Consider the following 20,922-nt stretch of genomic DNA (forward strand, 5'->3'; position numbering starts at 1 on the left):
TTTTCTGCTGAATACGCTACCCTGCTTCTTGCAGGACAAGTTTAAGTATTTATTGGTACTGCTTTAGAGTATGTAACCTTTGTTTAATGGCTTCTTTTTGGTTGGTAGAGAGAAAAAAACAGCAATTCATTAATTGCTTTTATTTTTTTTATGCCATTCATTGTGTGGTAAAAGTAATAACTGGTCCAGTACAATTACATCAGTACCAGATTTACATGTTTTTCTTTGCTACTTTTACACCTAATAATTTGTTTTTGCATTGCTATATTCTGATAGCAATAACTTATTGTCCCGCTGGCAGAGCTTTATTAGTGCGCGTTTCCTTTCACATATTTTCAGCTATATTTATAACAGGTATGATATAAGACATGGTGATGTTTTTACATAATTTTTTTCTTTGTTTTTATCATAACTAAAAAAAATTTGTTAGACTTTGTTTTTTTTTAACATCTTTAGTACTTCGTTCCACCATGGGACTTGTTTTTCATTAGTCTGATTGGTGGTTTATTACCCTGCAATACTTATGTTTTGTAAGGCTGTTAGCCCTGTTAGTCTTACACCGACTAGGGACCCGTTTATGGCCGGCTTACCAGGCCACCATAGCTTGTTAACCCTGAGGCCATTACTTCACCTCGGGTTGCCATGGCCATCTTCTGCACCCCTAAGGCGTTATAGAGGGGGAGCCCGCCATCAAATAACCATCTAGATGGTGCTGTAACTAAAGAGATAAATGGAGTAATCTGCGCTAGCACCGATCGCAGCCGCTGTAGCATTCAGACGTATCATTGCACCATACATTTTTGGAGGTTGGCGGTAACGCATTGCACATGTACAGCAGATATCGGAGGGGCAAAGAGCTTAACATGAGACAACAGCTAAATCTGCCAAGGTCGCAAAGACAAGAACCTATTTCACCTATTTCAAGAAATTCTTATGAAATTCTCCATATTCTGAAAACTCATCCATCACCCAACACACAGGTTTAATAATTAAAAAAAACAAAAAAAACACAGTTAGTGACCAGTTTCTGAGTCTGTGACTTCCTCTATAAGTTTGTTGACTGGGCTAAGGACAAATATTGGTTGGAGTTCACCAGGACCAACAAAATCTTCAGGTAGCTCTGAATTATTCTGAGGAGCGGTGTCACTCTGTGCCGATGGGCTGTAGGGATATAGGTCATCTTCTAAAGTGGCCATGAACGCCCCTGGATCTATAGACGATGATGCAGGATGGCTTGACGGAAGGTCAAAAAGAGAAAGCAAAGGATTCCCCATGTACTGCATTAGCTGCTTATCTACAGGCAAAATACAAACCATCAGTACAGTACCAAACTAAGCATTACAGTAAACCTATGCTATACATTAGTTACAGCATAGCACAGAAAAGAAACAAAGCTTAATCAGGAGTTAACAAAATGATAAAAAAAATAACTTATTGTGTATCAATACAATAAAATTGCAGGTATGCAGGAAAAGGGGGCACAGACCCAAACAGGGGACTGTGTACAAAGCAATATCAGGCACGTACATGAAATAGACCATGCATGGATTACAACAGAATATACAATATTATAATGAAAGATCAAGATCTATATCTAGCCACAATATGCATAATGATGGAGTACCATGACATTCCTACTATGATGGTGAATTCCCATCTGGATGGCGCCCAACCCAACGCGTGTTTCGCCGCTAGCTTTCGTCTGGGGGTTGCAGCAGTTTAAGTAGTGCATTCATTCAATGGATGAGGCCAAACAAAAATAGGCACATACGCCGTCCTGGAGGACATGGAAGTATCCCGCAGCCCGCTTCATGGAGACAGCGACGTCATGAGTAAATAAGCAGTCATGTGATCAAGTGTCACGATAACCACAGAGATACGGGGGCTGGAGAAGACCAGGACTCTGGGGGCACATGCACTGTCCAGACCACAGAACAGCAATGGATGCATTGTATTTAAAAATAACGCCACTATGTAGCCATAGATGAAGCCACTATGGAAGTAAGTGAAGTGTACAAGGTCACAGATGACCAGACAATTGGATGCAGTGAGAAAGACGAAGAAAAAAGGAGGGGAAAGGTAAGTGAAAAGGAAATGATAGATGCAATGAATGTGTGTGGATATAGGAACCATAAGGGTTAGTATAGCTGTGTAACAGTAAGGAAAGGTGAGAACCAGGAGGAAATGTGGAAACAAGGTTCCACAAAGATGAATAATGAAGAAAGCTGCATTTGCTGCTGTATAATGAATGCACAAAATGAAATAAAGTACATAATACAAAGTGCTGGTGTATGATCTATGACCCAAATTTAGGTGTGAAATGCCAGTGTCCACCTTGCTGCAATCAAAGGGAGAGTCATCAGGAATCCATACAGCCAACGCCATAGAGCAGATAAAGATAAGGACAATGCAGAATACGAAGGATAACAAATTAAAAACAAGAACATATAAAAACATAATATCCATGCCTGATGGAATAATGTGATCAAAGAAAAGAAATAAAACTAAGGCTTTCATTGAGTTATAGAGGGTGTAATGTGTTAAAGGGAACCGGTCATGTAAAAGAAATGCAAATTTCTACATCTCCGTGCTGTGATAACTGATTTTGCCAGTGTGGAATCTGCAAGCACAAATGGGCCAAGAACCTTCTGCGCAATCCCTCATGTAGGAAAAATGTGAATGAAAATTGGTGATGAAACACACTTGCAAATTAGGTGTAGGTGCATTGTTAGTACAAGAGCTGCTGGCGTGACCTGTGTTTGGCACGTTAAGCGCGTTTAATCATCCGATAGCTGTAACCCTGGACATAAAATATGTGTGTGAAGTCCTGAGCCTGTCTCCAAAAGTCCACGGTCGTAGAGCATAATGTCGCATGTGAAGAAGTTGGCCAGGAGGTATGGCCTGGATTATGGAGAGAGGATGAGAAGACGTAGCACGGAGTAAGGAATTATCAGATTTGTGGTGTACATCAGTCTGTAAAAATGTGGACTGGTCCCGTGTAACCATTACATCCAGGAAGTCAATGGATTGCCGGTCGTACTTATATGAACAAGTATATTGCAGTGATTGGAATTCAAGCAAATCCAAGTCTTTCAGTTTTGCAGGGGAACCCTGCCAGATCAAAATTATGTCGTCAACGTACCACATCTAAAAAGGGACATGGTCCACCGATACACAGCAATCCGACAGGAAGAGGACCCTCTTCCACAGCCCCAAGGGTGGGAGTCATCCAGACAAAGGAATTCACAGACATGGTTCTCACTCATTCTGCATTTTGTGCCTATAATGCTTTTACTATTTTACTATTGTGATTTCATGCCTTGGACCATATTATTATGTACACACTTGGATATCTACAAGGATATAAATACATAATCTTTACATGGCCTTTTTCTATGACTATATAGTATTTCACACCATTATGTGCCTCACACTTTGCGTCTTACTACATTGTATCCCTTTTATACCTCTGATGTACATGCATGACATTGCTTTGTACACAGTCCCTTTTTGGGAGTATATTTTTCTTTTCAAATGTAACGGTTATTCACAATATCACTCATCAATGAGAGATCAATTTCTTTTGTTTCCTGTAAGATTAGTAACACAATATAACATTTAATATGGGCAGTTGGCAGATTGTAGGACATCCTACATGCATGACTAAATACAGTAAGGCCTCGTCACATTTAGATAAACACTAATTTCAGTGTCAAAATAGCCATACTGAATAACGGAGACCCATTAAGCTAAAAACTCTTAATTTAGTAATTCTAGAAAAAGAATAATTAAAATTCACAGAGTACCTAGAAATGGGGACTACCACCCACCCAGAATAGTGTAAAGGCTATACTGCTAGATGAATAGGAAAGCATGGAAAAACATGCAAGGAAAATAGAGAATTTCTATTGATCTGTCAAACTAAATGGGTCTAGATTTAGTATATGGTATTTTTATTCACATTGGAATTAATTTTACCCTTATGCCCTGTAGTCCTTTACTTAATGTATTACACTTTCTTGTACATAAAATACATGACAGATTCCATTTTGGTCTTACAATTATTAATATATTGTTTCATTATTCACTTGGCACTTTCTCGGCTTTGTCACTTTATAGTAAATCATCTTCACATCTAGTTATCAGGTCTGCTTGCGTACACACTGTCACTATATGAAAAATGATTTCCACTGATCGTCCTCTATACTTTGTTGCTGCCGACACTTTTGTCTCACTAGATTCAAGCTCTAATGGCACAGTGCACTTTTCTGTCTGTCTTGCCATCCGTGGTCTCTTTTTTATCTTCTGCGCCTTAGACAGTGAGCATGTGTGGCCTCCTCAGTCCCAGGAACCTCCGGAAGTGTTCAACACTGACCGCATGTGTTCCACTGTGCGTGTCAATGAGCACTATGTAGGAAGATCGATTTGCATATGGAGAGTAGCGTACTTCGACATGCACCACAAACGTCATGGGCACCCATTGGCCGGCTTGTATTTTCATTGGTATACACCATACATAAAAAGGCTGGTCACCCCTCACCCGGACATTCTGGATGGGATGGTAGTCCCCTTACTAAGTGTGAATTTTAATAAAACTAGTAGCAGTATACACGGTTCCTGGTTCTGTTACTGTATCTTTGTAGTAAGCTTGGATCTGTTACTGCTTCTATGTATTAAACAGGTATTCCAAGCCCTACACAAATTTCTTAAATAGCGATGTATTAAGTCCATCTATGGTTTCTTCCAGAGCAGATCTGTACATGTGCTCCAGCCCCAGTTAGTCACTGTGTTCTTCAATGCCCTCATAACAGGTCATCTCCTGCAGAATGCATAGTTACGGCATGGATCAGGCTACTGTCAGGTGTATAGGGCTCATGGGGTACACGACTGACAGTGACATTCATCCACCATAGGTATTCACTGCTGCGCTCTCCTATACAGTTAAACATGGCAAATGCAGAACAGAGGGCAAAAGGACCCCTCTAAGGGCATTATTCACAATCCAAAACACTGGTTGTCAATTGTCAATTGAACAGTTATTAGTTAACTCGAACCTTTATTCATATGATCATCGCTGTTCAACACCACAATCTCTCCTGGGGTCTGTGTTAGATCCTACAGAAAAAGTACACATGCTTACAAATCAAATACATTTAAATGCAAACATGCAGTACGTATATTATAAACATATATACAAAAGAAAGGTAGATGTACTCACATCGACTATGCTGGTGTTTGTATCAATAACTGGAGTATCTGAGGATGACAAGTCAGGTTTAAAAAGCTGCAAAAAGTTGGAGAACAAAGGAGATTTGTCCACAAGATTCATTTTATGTTCTAGCTAAACGGCACTAAGCAGTATAAATTAGAGAATATAGAAATGCGTGATCTAAACAGACAAGTGTGCTGGACACAGAGACAAGATCAGGGGCAAACATTTTAATTTCAGAAATGAAGGCCCCCTTATTCTGACCAGCTTGCAGATTGTTTTTAATCCCCCCTGTACATGTACAGTGGGGAAAATAAGAATTTGATACACTGCTGGTTTTGCCAGTTTTCCCACCTACAAAGAATGGAGAGGTCTATAATATTTTTTATCATAGGTAAAATCAGATTTTATGATATTTACATAATTAATTTGCATTTTATAGCATGAAATAAGCATTTGATACAATAGAAAAACAGAACTTTAATATTTGGTACAGAAACCTTTGTTTGCAATTACAGAGGTCAGATGTTTCCTGTAGTTCTTGATCAAGTCTGAACACACTTCAGCAGGGGTTTTGGCCCACTCCTACATACAGATTGTCTCCAGATCTTTCAGGTTTCAGTGCTGTCATTGGGCAACATTGAGTTTCAGCTCCCTCCAAAGATTTTCTATTGGGTTCAGGTCTGGAGACTGATTAGACCATTCCAGGACCTTAAAATGCATCTTAGAGCCACTGCTTAGTTGCCCTGGCTGTGTGTTTCGGGTCATCGGCATGCTGGAAGACCCAGCCATGACCCATCTTCAATGGTCTTACTGAGGGAAGGAGGTTGTTGGCCAAAATCTCGGGATACATGACCCCATCCATCCTTCCTTCAATATGGCGCAGTTGTCCTGTCTCCTTGCAGAAAAGCACCCCCAAAGTATGATGTTTCCCCCACCATACTACATGCTTGGAATGGTGATCTTGGGGTTGTACTCATCCTTCTTCCTCCAAACACAACGAGTGGAGTTGATACCCAACAGTTCTAATTTGGTCGCATCTGACCACACGACCTTCTCCCATGCATCTTCTGGACCATCCAGATGGTCATTGGTGAACTTCAAACGGGCCTGGACATGTGCTGGTGTGAGCAGGGGGACCTTGCGTGCCCTGCAGCATTTTAATTAAGGACAGCGTAGTGTTTTACTAATGGTAATGTTGGAGACTGCAGTCCCAGCTCTCTTCAGGTCATTGAACAGGTCAGGTCCTCCCATGTAGTTTTGGGCTGATTCCTGACCTTTCTCAGAATCATCCCAATGCCCCTCCCCCCAAGGCGAGATCTTGCATGGAGACCCATACTGAGGAAGATTGACAGTCATTTTGTGTTTCTTCCATTTTCTACTAACTGTGCCAACTGTTGTTGCCTTCTCACCAAGCAGCTTGCCTATTGTCCTGTAGCCCATCCCAGCCTTGTGCAGGTCTACAATTTTGTCAATGCTGTCCACAGATTGCTCTTTGGTCTTGGCCATGGTGGAGAGGTTGGAGTGTAAATGAGTGTGTGGACAGGTGTCTTTTATACAGGTAACGAGTTCAAACAGGTGCAATTAATACAGGCAATGAGCGCAGGTCTGTGAGAGCCAGAATTCTTGCTGGTTGGTAGGTGATCAAATACTTATTTCATGCAATAAAATGCTAATTATGTAAAAATCATACAATGTGATTTTCTGATTTCTTTATTTTTAGATTCTGTGTCTCACAGTTGAAGGGTACCTACGATAAAAATTACAGACCTCTCCATACTTTTTAGGTGGGAAAACCTGCAAAATCAGCAGTGTACCAAATACTTATTTTTCCCACTGTAGATGTGTTTTCGATGCGGAGAAGGAAAGGAACAGTTGTTATATTTAAAATGATCCTGCTTTTTCCTGACGTCATCGGTTAAGAGGCCACCATACAGTTAGGTAGACAAACGTTAATGGATGCAGCATTTTCAGTTAGCAAAAGTGGTCTTACCTCATCAGTAACATCAGAGTCTAGATTTAACTTTTTTTGGGACAACATGCCTTGTAGCTCCTCTAGACTAGCATCAATGCAACTAAGGAAGTCTTGGAGTTCATCTCTAGGAAACAAAAAAAACCAAAACGTTTTTCAGCCTGAATGCTGTGCTTACAATGTTCAGAGAAACACATGATCATAACCCTGGGGGTACTTTGTAAGCCAAGTACCCCTTTAACAATGCTCTAGTGTGTGTGTTTACATTCCATGACATGTGATATCAATGATCCAAGCTCCAAAACAGATCAATCAAGAAAAACAAGTAAGTAAAATGGGTTTCAGATGACATGGCTGGTGAAACAGTGTTTGTACCCTTGTAAATTTGCTATTTCCTTATTTCCCAGAGGAGCATGCATGGCGCATAACTCTTCTCACTCTGACAGGTCAGGCCCGGCTTGTCACTCTTCACAAGGAGAAAAGTTACCCCCTTAGATTACAGTCTTAAGCCTCTCACCTAGCCAAATCAGATCTCATACTTTGCACTGATGAGAGGCAATACTCCGACACACTGTCTGCAAATTGAGATTCTGGTTTGGCTTTTATCCAAAGTCATATTGCAAGGCTCGTTAAAGGGTCGATATTGACTTTTAGGATTGCTACTTCCAATAGCTGGTACTAGAGTTCTAGTTTTCTTCCTGAAGAGGTACTTTACAAACCCTTGCAAATACATGTATAATCACACGTTTTAGCCCTTTGGTTCATTACAGGCTGTATAGATTCATACTCATTTACCCTGTCTTCAAACAAAAAGACTGATATTGTATGTACTTTACAAGCTACTGAGCTCAGAACAAATATGGCAAATAATAGAAGTATGAATCCATCTCATGAGACTTATTCTGTCCTAAGCCTGTTTAAATGACTATGTAATATAGTGGAAGGATTGTAATCTACCGATCGCAGGATTTCCGGTTTCCAGCACAGCACCAATCCTCTCACTCAGATGACTGCAATCCAACTGACCCAATGACACAGGGTGTGCGAGCCGAATGTCGCTTTTTAGTGATGAGCGAATGTGCTCGGAAAAGGGGTTATCAGAGACACGCTTGCTCATCACTATCACTTTTCCAATGTACCGTATTTTCCGCTTTATAAGACACACCTGATTATAAGACGCACCCCCAAATTTGGTGAAGAAAAAGAGAAAAAATAATTTTATGCTAAACGGGGTCTGTCTTATAATGCCAGTGTCCGTTTTACAAATCATATAAATGTCCTTCATCCTGGTATCTATATAACCCCCATCCTGGCACATGGCCCCCCTGTGCTGGCACATTGCCCCCCTGTGCTGCTGGCACACTGCTCCCCCATCTCATCCTGGATATGGCCCCCCGTCACTATAAGCCCCCCTGCTGGCACGCACATGGCCCTCCTCTCTCTATATGGCACGCACATGGCCCCCCCAGTCACTACATGCCCCCCTGCAGGCACGCACATGGCCCCCTCTCTCTATATGGCACGCACATGGCCCCTCCCAGTCACTACATGCCCCCCTGCAGGCACGCACATGGCCTCCCCGGTCACTACATGCCCCCCTGCAGGCACACATGGCCGACCCCGTCACTACATGCCCCCCTGCAGGCACACACATAGCCCCCCACCCAGTCACTACATGCCCCCCTGCTGGCAGGCACATGATAAAATAACAAACACTGAACTCACCTTCTGATGATGGCTCCGTGCTCCAAGCTCCTCGGTTGCAATTCCTGTTTCCCAGGCATCAGATCATGTGACCTGGGCACACAGTGATGACATCACTGTGCTGTGCCAATCACATGATCAGATGTCGGCACAGACACGGGAAGAGCCACGGGGGAACTAGGAGCACGGAGCCATCATCAGAAGGTGAGTTAAGTGTTTGTTATTTTATCATGTGCCTGCCTGCAGGGGGGCATGTAGTGACTGGAGGCCATGTGTGTGCCTGCAGGGGGGCATGTAGTGACTGGGGGGGCTATGTGTGCCTGCAGGGGGGCATGTAGTGACTGGGGGGGCTATGTGTGTGCCTGCAGGGGGGCATATTCATAGTGGGAGGAGGGGGAGTGCAGGCACATGTAATATGCACAGCTCCCCTGTAAACCAACTCGGTGCGACTTCAGCACTGAGGTGATGGACAGCAGGTACAGTGAATATTAGAAAAGATGAGGAATCCAGCTCAACGAGGTAGTGAAAAAAAACCTTTCTTTATTCACTTCAAATCATGTTCAGTGGAGGATAAAACATCAGCAGCAACAAAGAATAAAATGCGATATCAACGCGTTTCTGGTGAACAAGCACCCTTAATCATGATAAATGAATATTCGGACGTGAGGGTATGTGCACACGTCCGGATTTCTTGCAGAAATTTCCTGAAGAAAAACGGAAATTTTCTGAAAGAAATCCGCATTTTTTTTTTTTGAGTTTTTTATTCCGTTTTTTTTTTTCGCGGTTTTTTTAGCATTCTGCAAGCGTAATTAGCTTGCAGAATGCTAAAGTTTTCCAAGCGATCTGTAGCATCGCTTGGAAAACTGACTGACAAGTTGGTCACACTTGTCAAACATACTGTTTGACAAGTGTGACCAACTTTTTACTATAGATGCTGCTTATGCAGCATCTATAGTAAAAGATAGAATGTTTAAAAATAATTAAAAAAAATTAAAAAATGGTTATACTCACCCTCTGCAGACAGCCGATGTCCTCAGCGGCGTCCGTTCCTATAGATGCCGGTGTGGTTCAGGACCTTCAATGACGTCGCGGCTTGTGATTGGTCGCGTGAGTCACATGAGCGGTCACGCGACCAATCACAAGACAGCGACGTCATCACAGGTCCTGAACCACACCGTCTATAGGAACGGAAGAGAGAGCATGCACCGGAGAGGAGGGAACACTTCGGGGGCCATCAGAGGGTGAGTATATCACGATTTTTTTTTTTTACCAATTATATGGTGCCCAGTCCGTGTAGAAGAGTCTCCTCTCCTCCACCCTGGGTACCATCCGCACATAATCTGCTTACTTCCCGCATGGTGTGCACAGCCCAGTGCGGGAAGTAAGCAGATCAATGCACTCCTAGGTGTGCGGAATCCCCGCAATTCCGCATTTTTAATGGACATGTTGCTTTTTTTTCCGCGATGCGATTTTTTCGCGGAAAAAAATGCAACATTTGCACAAAAAATGCGGAATACCCTGTAAATAGGAGGCATATGTAAGCGTTTTTTTTCGCGTTTTTATCACGTTTTTATAGCGAAAAAACGCGAAAAATCATGAACGTGTGCACATGGCCTTACATGAGGCTAATGAGCGGGAGCACAGGACCTCCTGCTGTCTCTGCAGCAGCCAGCCCACTCCAGCCCCCTGACACCATTTCAGAGCCGCCCCCCTCCTCTACAGCACAGCACATCACACAGATTTGGATTATAAGACGCACCCCCACTTTCCCCAAAAATTTTGGGGAACAAAAGTGTGTCTTATAATCCGAAAAGAGGGATTTTTGGTTCTTACCGTAAAGTCTCTTTCTTGGAGCCTTCATTGGGGGACACAGGTAACCATGGGTGTATGCTGCTGTCACTAGGAGGCTGACACTATGCAAATAAAGAAAAATAACTCCTCCCCGGCAGTATACACCCTCCGACACGCACCAGGCAACTCAGTTGGTGCAAAAGCAGTAGTAGGAACAAGTATAAACAACTCAACCTATGTACCAACCCACAACAACGGCACGTTGGCCAATATGGTAAAACATAAAGGGAGGGTGCTGTGTCCCTGAAAAACCAGAAAAAGCGTACTATCCTTAAAACGATATTTTATTATTAAATTGTCTAAAATCCCAATAAATAAGACTCAAATGTATGCAATCAACATCAGCCAACTGGGTTGGGTAAGCTAGAAAAATAGGGAGAAAATAGCAGATATGCCTGACACAGTCCCTGTAGGTGGCCCTAAAGTGTCTTAAACCTACCTACCAGTGGAGGTTGGCACCCTAGATTTCGATATGGCGCCCCCGCTCACCGTCGACTGTCCCTTCTTACCCTAGTAGGGTCCTACTTGCTACCCACACCCAGGTACCCACAGACATACACACACAAATTGACCAATAGGTCACACTAACCAAAAAACGTGAAAAAGTGAAAAAAGAAAAAAGTGAACGAAAAATTCTAAAAACACTGCAGACATAGCTGCATAAATGCACTAAATAGCATGTAACCCACAGTTACCTCAAAAAATATTTGAAAAAATATATAAATAGTGCAGAGCTATGGGGTACAGCAGGGCACAGTTGGAGTGTGCTCAGTTAGATATTCGGAGGTCATGAGTAGTGAAGCCTCTAATAGATGTAACAATAGGTCACTGTCTTTGTTAGTGATTGATGACCCAAAAATCATAGACAGACCAATAAAGCTAATGTACAGAGTGGATCCCTAGGCAAGATAGCACCCCTCCGAAAAGGTTAGCAGATATATGAGTACACTCAATGGATGTAAGTATGTTGTTGGGTGATATAGATATTACACCCTAAATTGTCCAAAAATAAACAGAACAAAATATTCAACAAAAACCAAAAAACAAAATAAACCCAAATGAAAAAATTATCTGCCTTATAGGGTATCACATATAGTATTTCTTACTACCCACGTGTGTAGCCATTGCTGCTAGACTTCTGAAGCCATTGTTGCTATACCCGAATTTATCCCCTGATGAGCCCCTAAACTGGGAAGGGGTGAAACGCGTAGGGATGGCGAGATGGGACTGAATATGTCACCTACTCAGATAAGTTTTTTTCTTTATGTTTCTCTGTCAAGACAGACCAAGTTTAGTACTTGCTTATAGGACAGCAATGAGGGATTGGCCTCAGACATTTTGGGCTTATAGATGCACTAATCTAATGCTATTGAGAGACACTTTATGTGATACCAATTTATTTTGTGTTTCTTTCTTTCTTCTGATTTTTGTTTAATATTTTGCTAATTTTTTCTTTGGTATGAGATGCGGAACTCGTATGGCATCTAGAGTGCAGACTAATGTGCTACTGACAGCAACAAAAGTGTATCAGATTATCCATTATAGAGAGGGTAATGAGGGATGGCTCTTAGCTGTTTCTGTACTCTGATGTGCATTAGCCATTAAACCAAATGAGAAATACTATATGTGATATCCTATAAGGGATTGGCCTCAGATATTTTGGGCTTGTAGATGCACTAATTTAACGCAATTGAGAGACACTATATGTGATACCAATTTGTTTTGTGTTTCTTTTTTTTTTTTTTTTTCTGATTTTGTTTAATATTTTTGCTGATTTTTTTCTATGGTATAAGATGCGGAACTCGGATGGCATCTAGAGTGCAGACTAATATGCTACTCATAGCAATAAAAGTTTACCAGATCATCTAATATAGAGATAGTAATGAGGGATGGTTCTCAGTCGTTTCTGTATACTGATGTGCATTAGCCCTCAAACTAAATAAGAAATACTATATGTGATACCCTATAAGGCAGATAATTTTTTCATTTGGGTTTATTTTGTTTTTTGGTTTTTGTTGAATATTTTGTTCTGTTTATTTTTGGACAATTTAGGGTGTAATATCTATATCACCCAACAACATACTTACATCCATTGAGTGTACTCATATATCTGCTAACCTTTTCGGAGGGGTGCTATCTTGCCTAGGGATCCACTCTGTACATTAGCTTTATTGGTCTGTCTATGATTTTTGGGTCATCAATCACTAACAAAGACAGTGACCTATTGTTACATCTATTAGAGGCTTCACTACTCATGACCTCCGAATATCTAACTGAGCACACTCCAACTGTGCCCTGCTGTACCCCATAGCTCTGCACTATTTATATATTTTTTCAAATATTTTTTGAGGTAACTGTGGGTTACATGCTATTTAGTGCATTTATGCAGCTATGTCTGCAGTGTTTTTAGAATTTTTCGTTCACTTTTTTCTTTTTTCACTTTTTCACGTTTTTTGGTTAGTGTGACCTATTGGTCAATTTGTGTGTGTATGTCTGTGGGTACCTGGGTGTGGGTAGCAAGTAGGACCCTACTAGGGTAAGGAGGGACAGTCGACGGTGAGCGGGGGCGCCATATCGAAATCTAGGGTGCCAACCTCCGCTGGTAGGTAGGTTTAAGACACTTTAGGGCCACCTACAGGGACTGTGTCAGGCATATCTGCTATTTTCTCCCTATTTTTCTAGCTTACCCAACCCAGTTGGCTGATGTTGATTGCATACATTTGAGTCTTATTTATTGGGATTTTAGACAATTTAATAATAAAATATCGTTTTAAGGATAGTACGCTTTTTCTGGTTTTTCAATTTAATATATCCTTTCAATATTCTAGTCGGTTTTCTACAGGGTGCTGTGTCCCCCAATGAAGGGTCCAAGAAAGAGATTTTACGGTAAGAACCAAAAATCCCTCTTTCTTTCTCGCTTCATTGGGAGACAAAGGTAACCATGGGACGTCCAAAAGCAGTCCCCAGGGCGGGATAATAAGAATAGAGAACTAGGTCGGCCGGTGCGAACCGCCGCCTGCAGTATCTTCCTACCCAGGCCTGCATCCGCAGAAGCCTGAGTGTGCACCTTGTAGAATTTCACAAAGGTGTGGATGGACGACCAAGTTGCGGCCATGCAAACCTGCGAGGCCATAGCTTGGTGACGAACTGCCCAAGAAGCTCCCACAGCCCGGGTAGAGTGAGCCCTCACCCCCCAGTGGAGGCTGTTTGTCTTGAACACAGTATGCCTCCAGAACCGCCGAGCGGATCCACCGAGCAATTGTGGACTTAGAGGCGGGGAGCCCCTTCTGACGACCTTCCGAGACGACAAACAGAGGGTCGGACTGACGAAAAGGAGCAGTTCTGGCAAGGTAGACTCAGATAGCCCTGACCACATCCAAATTGTGGAGAGATTTCTCCAAAGGATGAACTGGGGAAGGGCACAAAGAAGGAAGGACGATGTCTTCATTGATGTGAAAAGCCAAAACCACCTTTGGCAGAAAAGAAGGGACAGGCCGAAGGACAACTTTGTCCTGATGAAGGACCAGAAAGGGACAACGACAGGACAGCGCCGCCAACTCGGAAACTCTCCTGATCGAGGTGATGGTGACCAAAAAAGCTACTTTCCAGGAAAGAAGTGAAAAGGAGATGTCCCGAATCGGTTCAAAAGGCATACACTGGAGGGCGCCGAGCACAAGGTTGAGGTCCCAAGGAGCGACCAGAGGATGGTAAGGAGGTGCAACATGAGCAACCCCCTGAAGGAAGGTTCTCACCTGGGGGAGAGAAGCAAGGTCTCTTTGAAAGAGAATTGACAAGGCAGAAACCTGACCCTTTAACGTGCTCAGGGAGAGGTTCGAATCTAGACCCAACTGAAGAAATCCGAGAAGCGAAGGGAAAAAACCATAGGGAATAGACCATCGGAAAAAGGCCTTCCAACATCTATGGTAGATATGGGAAGATGCCAGTTTCCTAGCTCTTATCATTGGTTTGCATGACACGTTGAGAAAAACCTGCGTCCTTCATGATCGCGGCCTCACCGGTCATACCATTAAATTCAGAGACCGAGAACTCGGTGGACGAGAGTGGACCCTGCGATAGAAGATCCGGACAGTTTGGGAGCCTCCAAGGTACGTCCGATAACATGTTCACTAGCTCCGCTTACCAGGCCCTGCGGGGTCAATATGGAGCTACTAAGAGAACGGGAACCCCCTCTAACTATCTTCTTTACGACCCTTGGAAGCAAGGGAAGAGGCGGGAACAGGTTAGGCATCTGAAACTGGGCCCACGAGATCACGAGAGCGTCGCAGCCGACGGCCCTCAGATCCCGGGATCTGGATACGTACTGGGGAACCTTGTGGTTTGCTCAGGAGGCCATTAGGTCGACATCCGGCACGCCCCGCCTTTGGCAAATCTGGTCGAAGACAGCGGGGAGAAGAGCCCACTCGCCTGACATGAGCCCCTGACGGCTGAGAAAGTTGGCTTCCCAATTGTCCACCCCTGGGATGTAGACAGCTGATATGGAGGGAGCGTGGTTCTCGGCCCACCGCAGAATTTTTGCCACCTCCGTCATGACTTGCTTGCTGCGAGTCCCTCCCTGATGGTTTATGTAAGCCACAGCTGTGGCGTTGTCCGACTGAATGCGGACCGGTTTTCCCGAGAGGAGGGCTAGAAAAATAGCCCTGATTTCCAAGGGACTGATCGGGAGGCGTGCCTCTTGAGCAGTCCAGCGCCCGTGGGTTGTGAGGTGGAGAAAGACCTCACCCCACCCCTGGAGACTGGCATCGCTGCTGATGACCTGCCAGCGGAGGGGGAGAAACGATCTCCCACACAGAATGGAAGAGGATAGCATCCACCAAGTGAGAGACTGTCTCACATCGAGAGGGAGGTGAACTGGGCGGTCTAAGGAAAGTGGATTCCTGTCCCAAACTGACAGAAGGGCCAGCTGAAGAGGGCGAGAGTGGAACTGAGCATAAGGGACCGCTTCCATGGAAGCGACCATCTTGCCTAGAACCATCATACCGAGCCGTAGAGGTAGAGGGGTAGGACGCTTTAGGACTTTCATGCCCCTCCGAGGAATTTCTCCCTTGGGAGGAAGACCTGAGCCTAAATGGTGTCGAATTCCATGCCCAGGAATTCTAGACGCTGGGTCGGAATCAAGGTGGACTTTCGTTCGTTGATTATCCAACCGAGGCGGGTTAACGTGTCAAGAGTAATCTGGAGACTGTGACCGCAGTCGCGGCGAGACGGACCCTTTATGAGGAGATAGTCGAGATAGAGGATTCTCGTAATCCTCTTCGACCGAAGGATGGCCCTGACCGCCGCCATTACATTCGTAAAGACTCTAGGGGCGGACGCCAAGCCGAAAGAAAGAGCCGTGAATTGGAAATGTTGGTCCTGGATCGCGAAACGAAGGAACCTCTGATGCTGAACACAAATCGGAATGTGCAGATAAGCATCCCGAATGTCCAAAGAGCACAGAAATTCTCCCGGTTCCATGGAGGTGATCACCGAGCGCAAAGACTCCATCTTGAAGTGCCGAATCCAGAGGTGGCGGTTCAACCGTTTGAGGTCCAAAATCAGGCGAAGAGAGCCGTCTTTTTTCGGAACTACAAATAGATTTGAGTAAAAACCGGAAAACCGCTGCTTGGATGGTACTGGGATGATTACCTCTGAGGCGAGAAGGGAATCGACCGCCTGAAAAAGCCCTGGGACATGGGAGGGCTGTTTGGGTGGGTGGGAGAGGAAAAAACGTCTTCCTAGGGGCGACAAAAATTCTATTTTGTAACCTGATGTGACAATCTCCCTGACCCAGGCGTCGTCGACCACCAATAACCAAGGCTCTGAACAGAAGAATCCTGCCTCCCACCCTGCAAAGATTTCCAGGTAGGGGTGACCCGTCATTTTGAAGAAAATCTGTGGTCACGAGAACTGGAAGATTTGGAGGAGTGGCCTTTAGCTCTCCAGGGAGGGGTAGGCCTGAAAGAAGGCTTCCTTCCGTCCCTTTGAGTGGAAGCCCGGTCATGCTGAGAGGCACCACCTGAGGAGGCGAAGGAGCGAAAGGAACGGGGTCCCTTTCTATTGAAGGGACACCTAGTCTTAGATTGCGGAAGAAAAGTGCTTTTACCGCCTGTGGCGTCCAAGATCATTTGGTCTAGCTGCACTCCAAAGAGCCTGGATTCCTGGAAAGGCAAACCTGTGAGGGATTTTTTGGAAAGGGGATCTGCGTTCCATGCCTTCAGCCAGAGGACACGGCGAATGGCGACAATATTGCCGTTTTCCCTTGCAGAGCAAGCAGCAGCATCCAGAGAAGCATTCAGAAGGTACTTTCCAGCCAGTGAAATCTGATCTGCTAAATCCACTAGCTTCTGTGCGGGAGCCGAAGCAGAATGCCTCTGCGTAGGGTTTTGGCCCAGGCCCACACCGCTTTCTCCACCCAGGTAGAGGCGAAATTGGGGCAGAGAGAGGTACCAGAAGCTTCAAAAGCTGATCTGGTTAGAGTCTCAATTTGTCTGTCCGTGGGGTCCTTTAGAGACGCCGCGTCAGGAATAGACAGCACTGTCTGGGAGGATCATCTAGACACAGATGGATCTACCTTAGGAGATTCGGAGCATTTGCTAACAAGGTCTGGAGCAAACGGGTATAAAATGTCTAAACGTTTCCTCCCTGGAAAACGTTTACCAGGGTGTTCCCAGTGTCTAGACGTAGTGTTATCAAATTCCTTATGATTGGGAAAAACTCTAGAAGGATGCTTCATCCGTTTGAAAGAAACGGAGATGTCCTGAGAAGCTGCCTCTTCCTCCTTAAGCTCAAGCATTTGAATAATGGCTGAGATAAGGCTGTCAATCATATCCTGCGTTGCGGAAGTCTGATCTGCATCTGAGTCAGAATCCGACTGAGAGGATACATCTGACCCGACGTCCGCCTGTGAAGAGGGGGAACGGGTAGAGAGCGGTATTCCGGCTGACGCAGTTGGATCCGGAGAAGTGGATGAAGAACTAGACACTTTCTTTTCTCAAGTCTGCCCCTGTGAGGGTCTTGGACAGGTGCGAGCGAATCGCTTTGAGAAGCGTTCATGGCACTGGTGGCAGTAGTCAGCAGTGGAAAACATTCTAGTACCTGAACCAGGGACTGAGACACTTTAGTCAAGTCAGAGACTGACAGACATTGCAACAGCCCACTCCGGGGGAGGGGGTGTGCAGTGCACTCCAGAGTACGCGATGCACAGGAGGCAGCTGGCCGGGAAACCGCAGGCTGTGAGCGTCTGCTCGTGCTGAGAACGCACCAAACAGTGGGGAGTGGCCGCTGAAGAGAAACCAAGCGCCCGATAGGCCGGCAGGGAAAAGGGGGGCGTGGCCGCCAGAGCGCGGCCAATACCAGCTCTGGGCTGCAAGCGAGGTGTGTCCAGCGCTGTGAACGAGGAAGAAGAAGGGGCGCGGCCTCCCGGGGCAGAGACTTGCCGGAAAGGAATATGGTGAAAAAAGCGCGCTGCGAGGAAAGAGGCGTGGGATTTAAATAAAAGAGCCCCGAATCCCCAAGCCCGGTAACGGAGCGCCTGTGCAGCGTCGAGTGCTGCTGGATAATAAAGTTATGTGCCCCTGCATGGAGATTGCGATGATGTAGGGACTGGTGGGGGGGGACTGCTGTTGCTTGAAGATCTTCCTACCTGAAAATGAGGAACGCATCAAAATCCCTTGATGGCAGAAAGGGTCCTGGGAGATGTGGTCCTCCTTCCCGCGCTATATCAGCCGGCGCAGAAGACGGCGTCAACCCCTTAAAAGGCGGGAGGTCCCGCAGGTGACCACAGTCTTCCTCTCAGCCCACTCCGAGGAGAGGGATGAGGGGGGGGAAAAAAGGCAAGGACTGGCCACCGAAAGTAAACATGAACACCCCAGGGTGACATGAAACAAAGTCCTGCCCAGTGGATCCGAGAGGGTGCGAAGAGGGTGATACCACACTGTTCTCTCGGTCGCTTAATGCGGGGAATCAGGGTGAGAAGAACTGCACCCTGTAACCCCCAGAAATGTATCTGAAACAAAAAGGGAAAAAGATTAATATTCACACACAATCCCTGAAAGAAAAAGAAATGCGGATCTGGTGTTAGATCCAGGTCCGCCTCGTACAGACACTAAGCAAAAACTGAGTTGCCTGGTGCCTGTCGGAGGGTGTATACTGCCGGGGAAGTTATTTTTCTTTATTTGCACAGTGTCAGCCTCCTAGCGACAGCTGGTAAGTGTATGGAGCAGCCAGTTTCAGGCTCACAATTCCCAGTGTGATTCAGTTAGCTGGAATTGCAGTCCAGTGATCTGACTGGAGCGATGGCGGAAGGAAAGCGGTGAAGACGGCGATCGGTAAGTAGATTCACAACTCTTAGGCTGGTTTCACATTTGTGAACAAAGGCTTTGCGGAGGGCTGCATAGTTCCTCCGTGAAGCCCCGCCCACTCACGCGCCTCTTCCATCAGCTCCGCCTACGTCTGCATGTGTTCTGCGTACCCTATCTTTAACATTGGGTACGCAGCATTTTCCAGGACCAGCAGAGTAAATGAGATTTCTGAAGTCTTGTGCACACGCTTGTTAATTTTTCCTAGCAGATTTGAAGTCATTTCAATATTTTTCACCCATTTATATGAATGGGGGAATAAAGCGAGTAAAAGTGAACCTTGAACAAAAGAATGAAAGTTACAGCTCTCAGGATGACTCCCCACCCAAAACATTTCTGGTAATACATCTGCCTACAGAAATATAAGGTTCTCAGAATATGGTGACCAATTAAAAACAGAAAGTTACAAAATTTAACAGAACCCAACAGCTGATATATGCGAAGTAATCCACGGCCAGCACGTATCAGGCATTGGCTGTATGAACTCGGCCATGTCAGTAAAGAGACATTCCCATTTACAACATCCTATCCCAATATGTAGTAGGTGTAATAATAATATTAGCAAATATCTCCAATTAGAAATGTGGTAATTTGCTATGTTGCTTACCCCATGTGCAGGGTATTGCAGCAGCTGAAGTATCCATGCTTACGTCCATTCATATCCATTCATATAGTGACCATTCACTAGCTGTTAGTGGTCGTAACCATGGATACCTAAGCTACTGTAGCGCCCTGCACATGGGGTAAGTAACATAGCTAATCAGAAGAACTATAAAAATATAAAATTACAGTGAACAAATTATAGAGTACAAACTGACACTAACAGACTGGTACAAAAAGGAGAGGGCCCTGCCCTTGTGGGCTTACAGTCGGGAGAAGTCTTAGAGGCGGTTGGAGGAGGAGGCCTTCAGAGGATCGGAGGTTACACGTTGGAATATATTGAGAGATTAGTTTGGAGATATTCGGAAGAGATTATGGACGGCTCTGTAGGTCAATGCTAGTAATTCGAACTTGAGTTGGGGAATTGGGAGTCAATGAAGGAATTTGCAGAGAGGAGAAGAAGAGACACATTGAAGAGAAGGTTGGATTAGTCAGGCAGCAGAGGGGAGGAGTGAGTGTTAGAGGGGAGGCCACAGAGGAGGATGTTACCGTAGTTGAGGTGAAAACTATGAGGGCACGCACAAGAATTTTAGTAGATTCAGAGTTCGGAAAACACAGATTCCGGAAATATTTTTGAGCTGGAGGCAGCAGCAGTTGGCGAGAGCTTGGATGTGTGGTTTGAAGGACAGGGCAGATTCGAGGGTCACGCTGAGACAGCAGATTTTCAGTATCGGGGAAAGTATGATATTTATTGTGATGGATAGATCAGGTAGCGGGGTTAGGCGAGATGGAGGAGATGAGGAGTTCAGTTTTGTCCACTTTGAGCTTTAGGAAGTGTGAAGAGAAGGAGGATATGGCTGAGACATTGGACAGCAGAGGTGACTTTTGGGCCAGAGAGGTAGATCTGAGTGTCATCAGCTTACAGATGGTACTGGAAGCCATGACTCTTTATGAGTTGTCCCAGGCCAAAGGTATAGATTACAGATTGATAAGAGTAGAGGTCCCAGGACAGAGCCTTGAGGGATACCGACAGAGAAGATGGGATGAGGCAGTAGTGTGGGAGATGCTAAATACATCTACTACATATTGGAATAGGATCTTGGGAGGAGATGGGAATACCTCTTTAAGTTTGAAACGCTGCACTGTTTAGTGAAAAACATAGTTTAATAACCACTGGGGACTAAGGGTACTGTCACACAGTGGCACTTTTGTCGCTACGATGGTACGAT

At 44.8% G+C, this 20,922-nt stretch overlaps 1 protein-coding gene across 1 annotated transcript in view; it reads right to left on the reverse strand.

Annotated features, from left to right (window-relative positions):
• Positions 1-432: 432 nt before the first annotated feature.
• The window catches only part of LOC143805479 (heat shock factor protein 3-like), a 63,647-nt gene continuing 43,157 nt past the window's right edge, over positions 433-20,922 (reverse strand). The window contains exons 10-13 of the mRNA XM_077284899.1: positions 7,203-7,308; positions 5,219-5,284; positions 5,055-5,115; positions 433-1,294 (exon numbers count right to left, since the gene is read on the reverse strand). Of these exons, the coding sequence (XP_077141014.1) occupies positions 1,014-1,294; positions 5,055-5,115; positions 5,219-5,284; positions 7,203-7,308 (514 nt within the window). The 3' untranslated portion in view covers positions 433-1,013. The remainder of the gene's footprint in view (positions 1,295-5,054; positions 5,116-5,218; positions 5,285-7,202; positions 7,309-20,922) is intronic.

The sequence above is a fragment of the Ranitomeya variabilis genome, chromosome 2 (genome assembly GCF_051348905.1).
Source record: "Ranitomeya variabilis isolate aRanVar5 chromosome 2, aRanVar5.hap1, whole genome shotgun sequence".
Lineage (NCBI taxonomy): Eukaryota > Metazoa > Chordata > Amphibia > Anura > Dendrobatidae > Ranitomeya > Ranitomeya variabilis.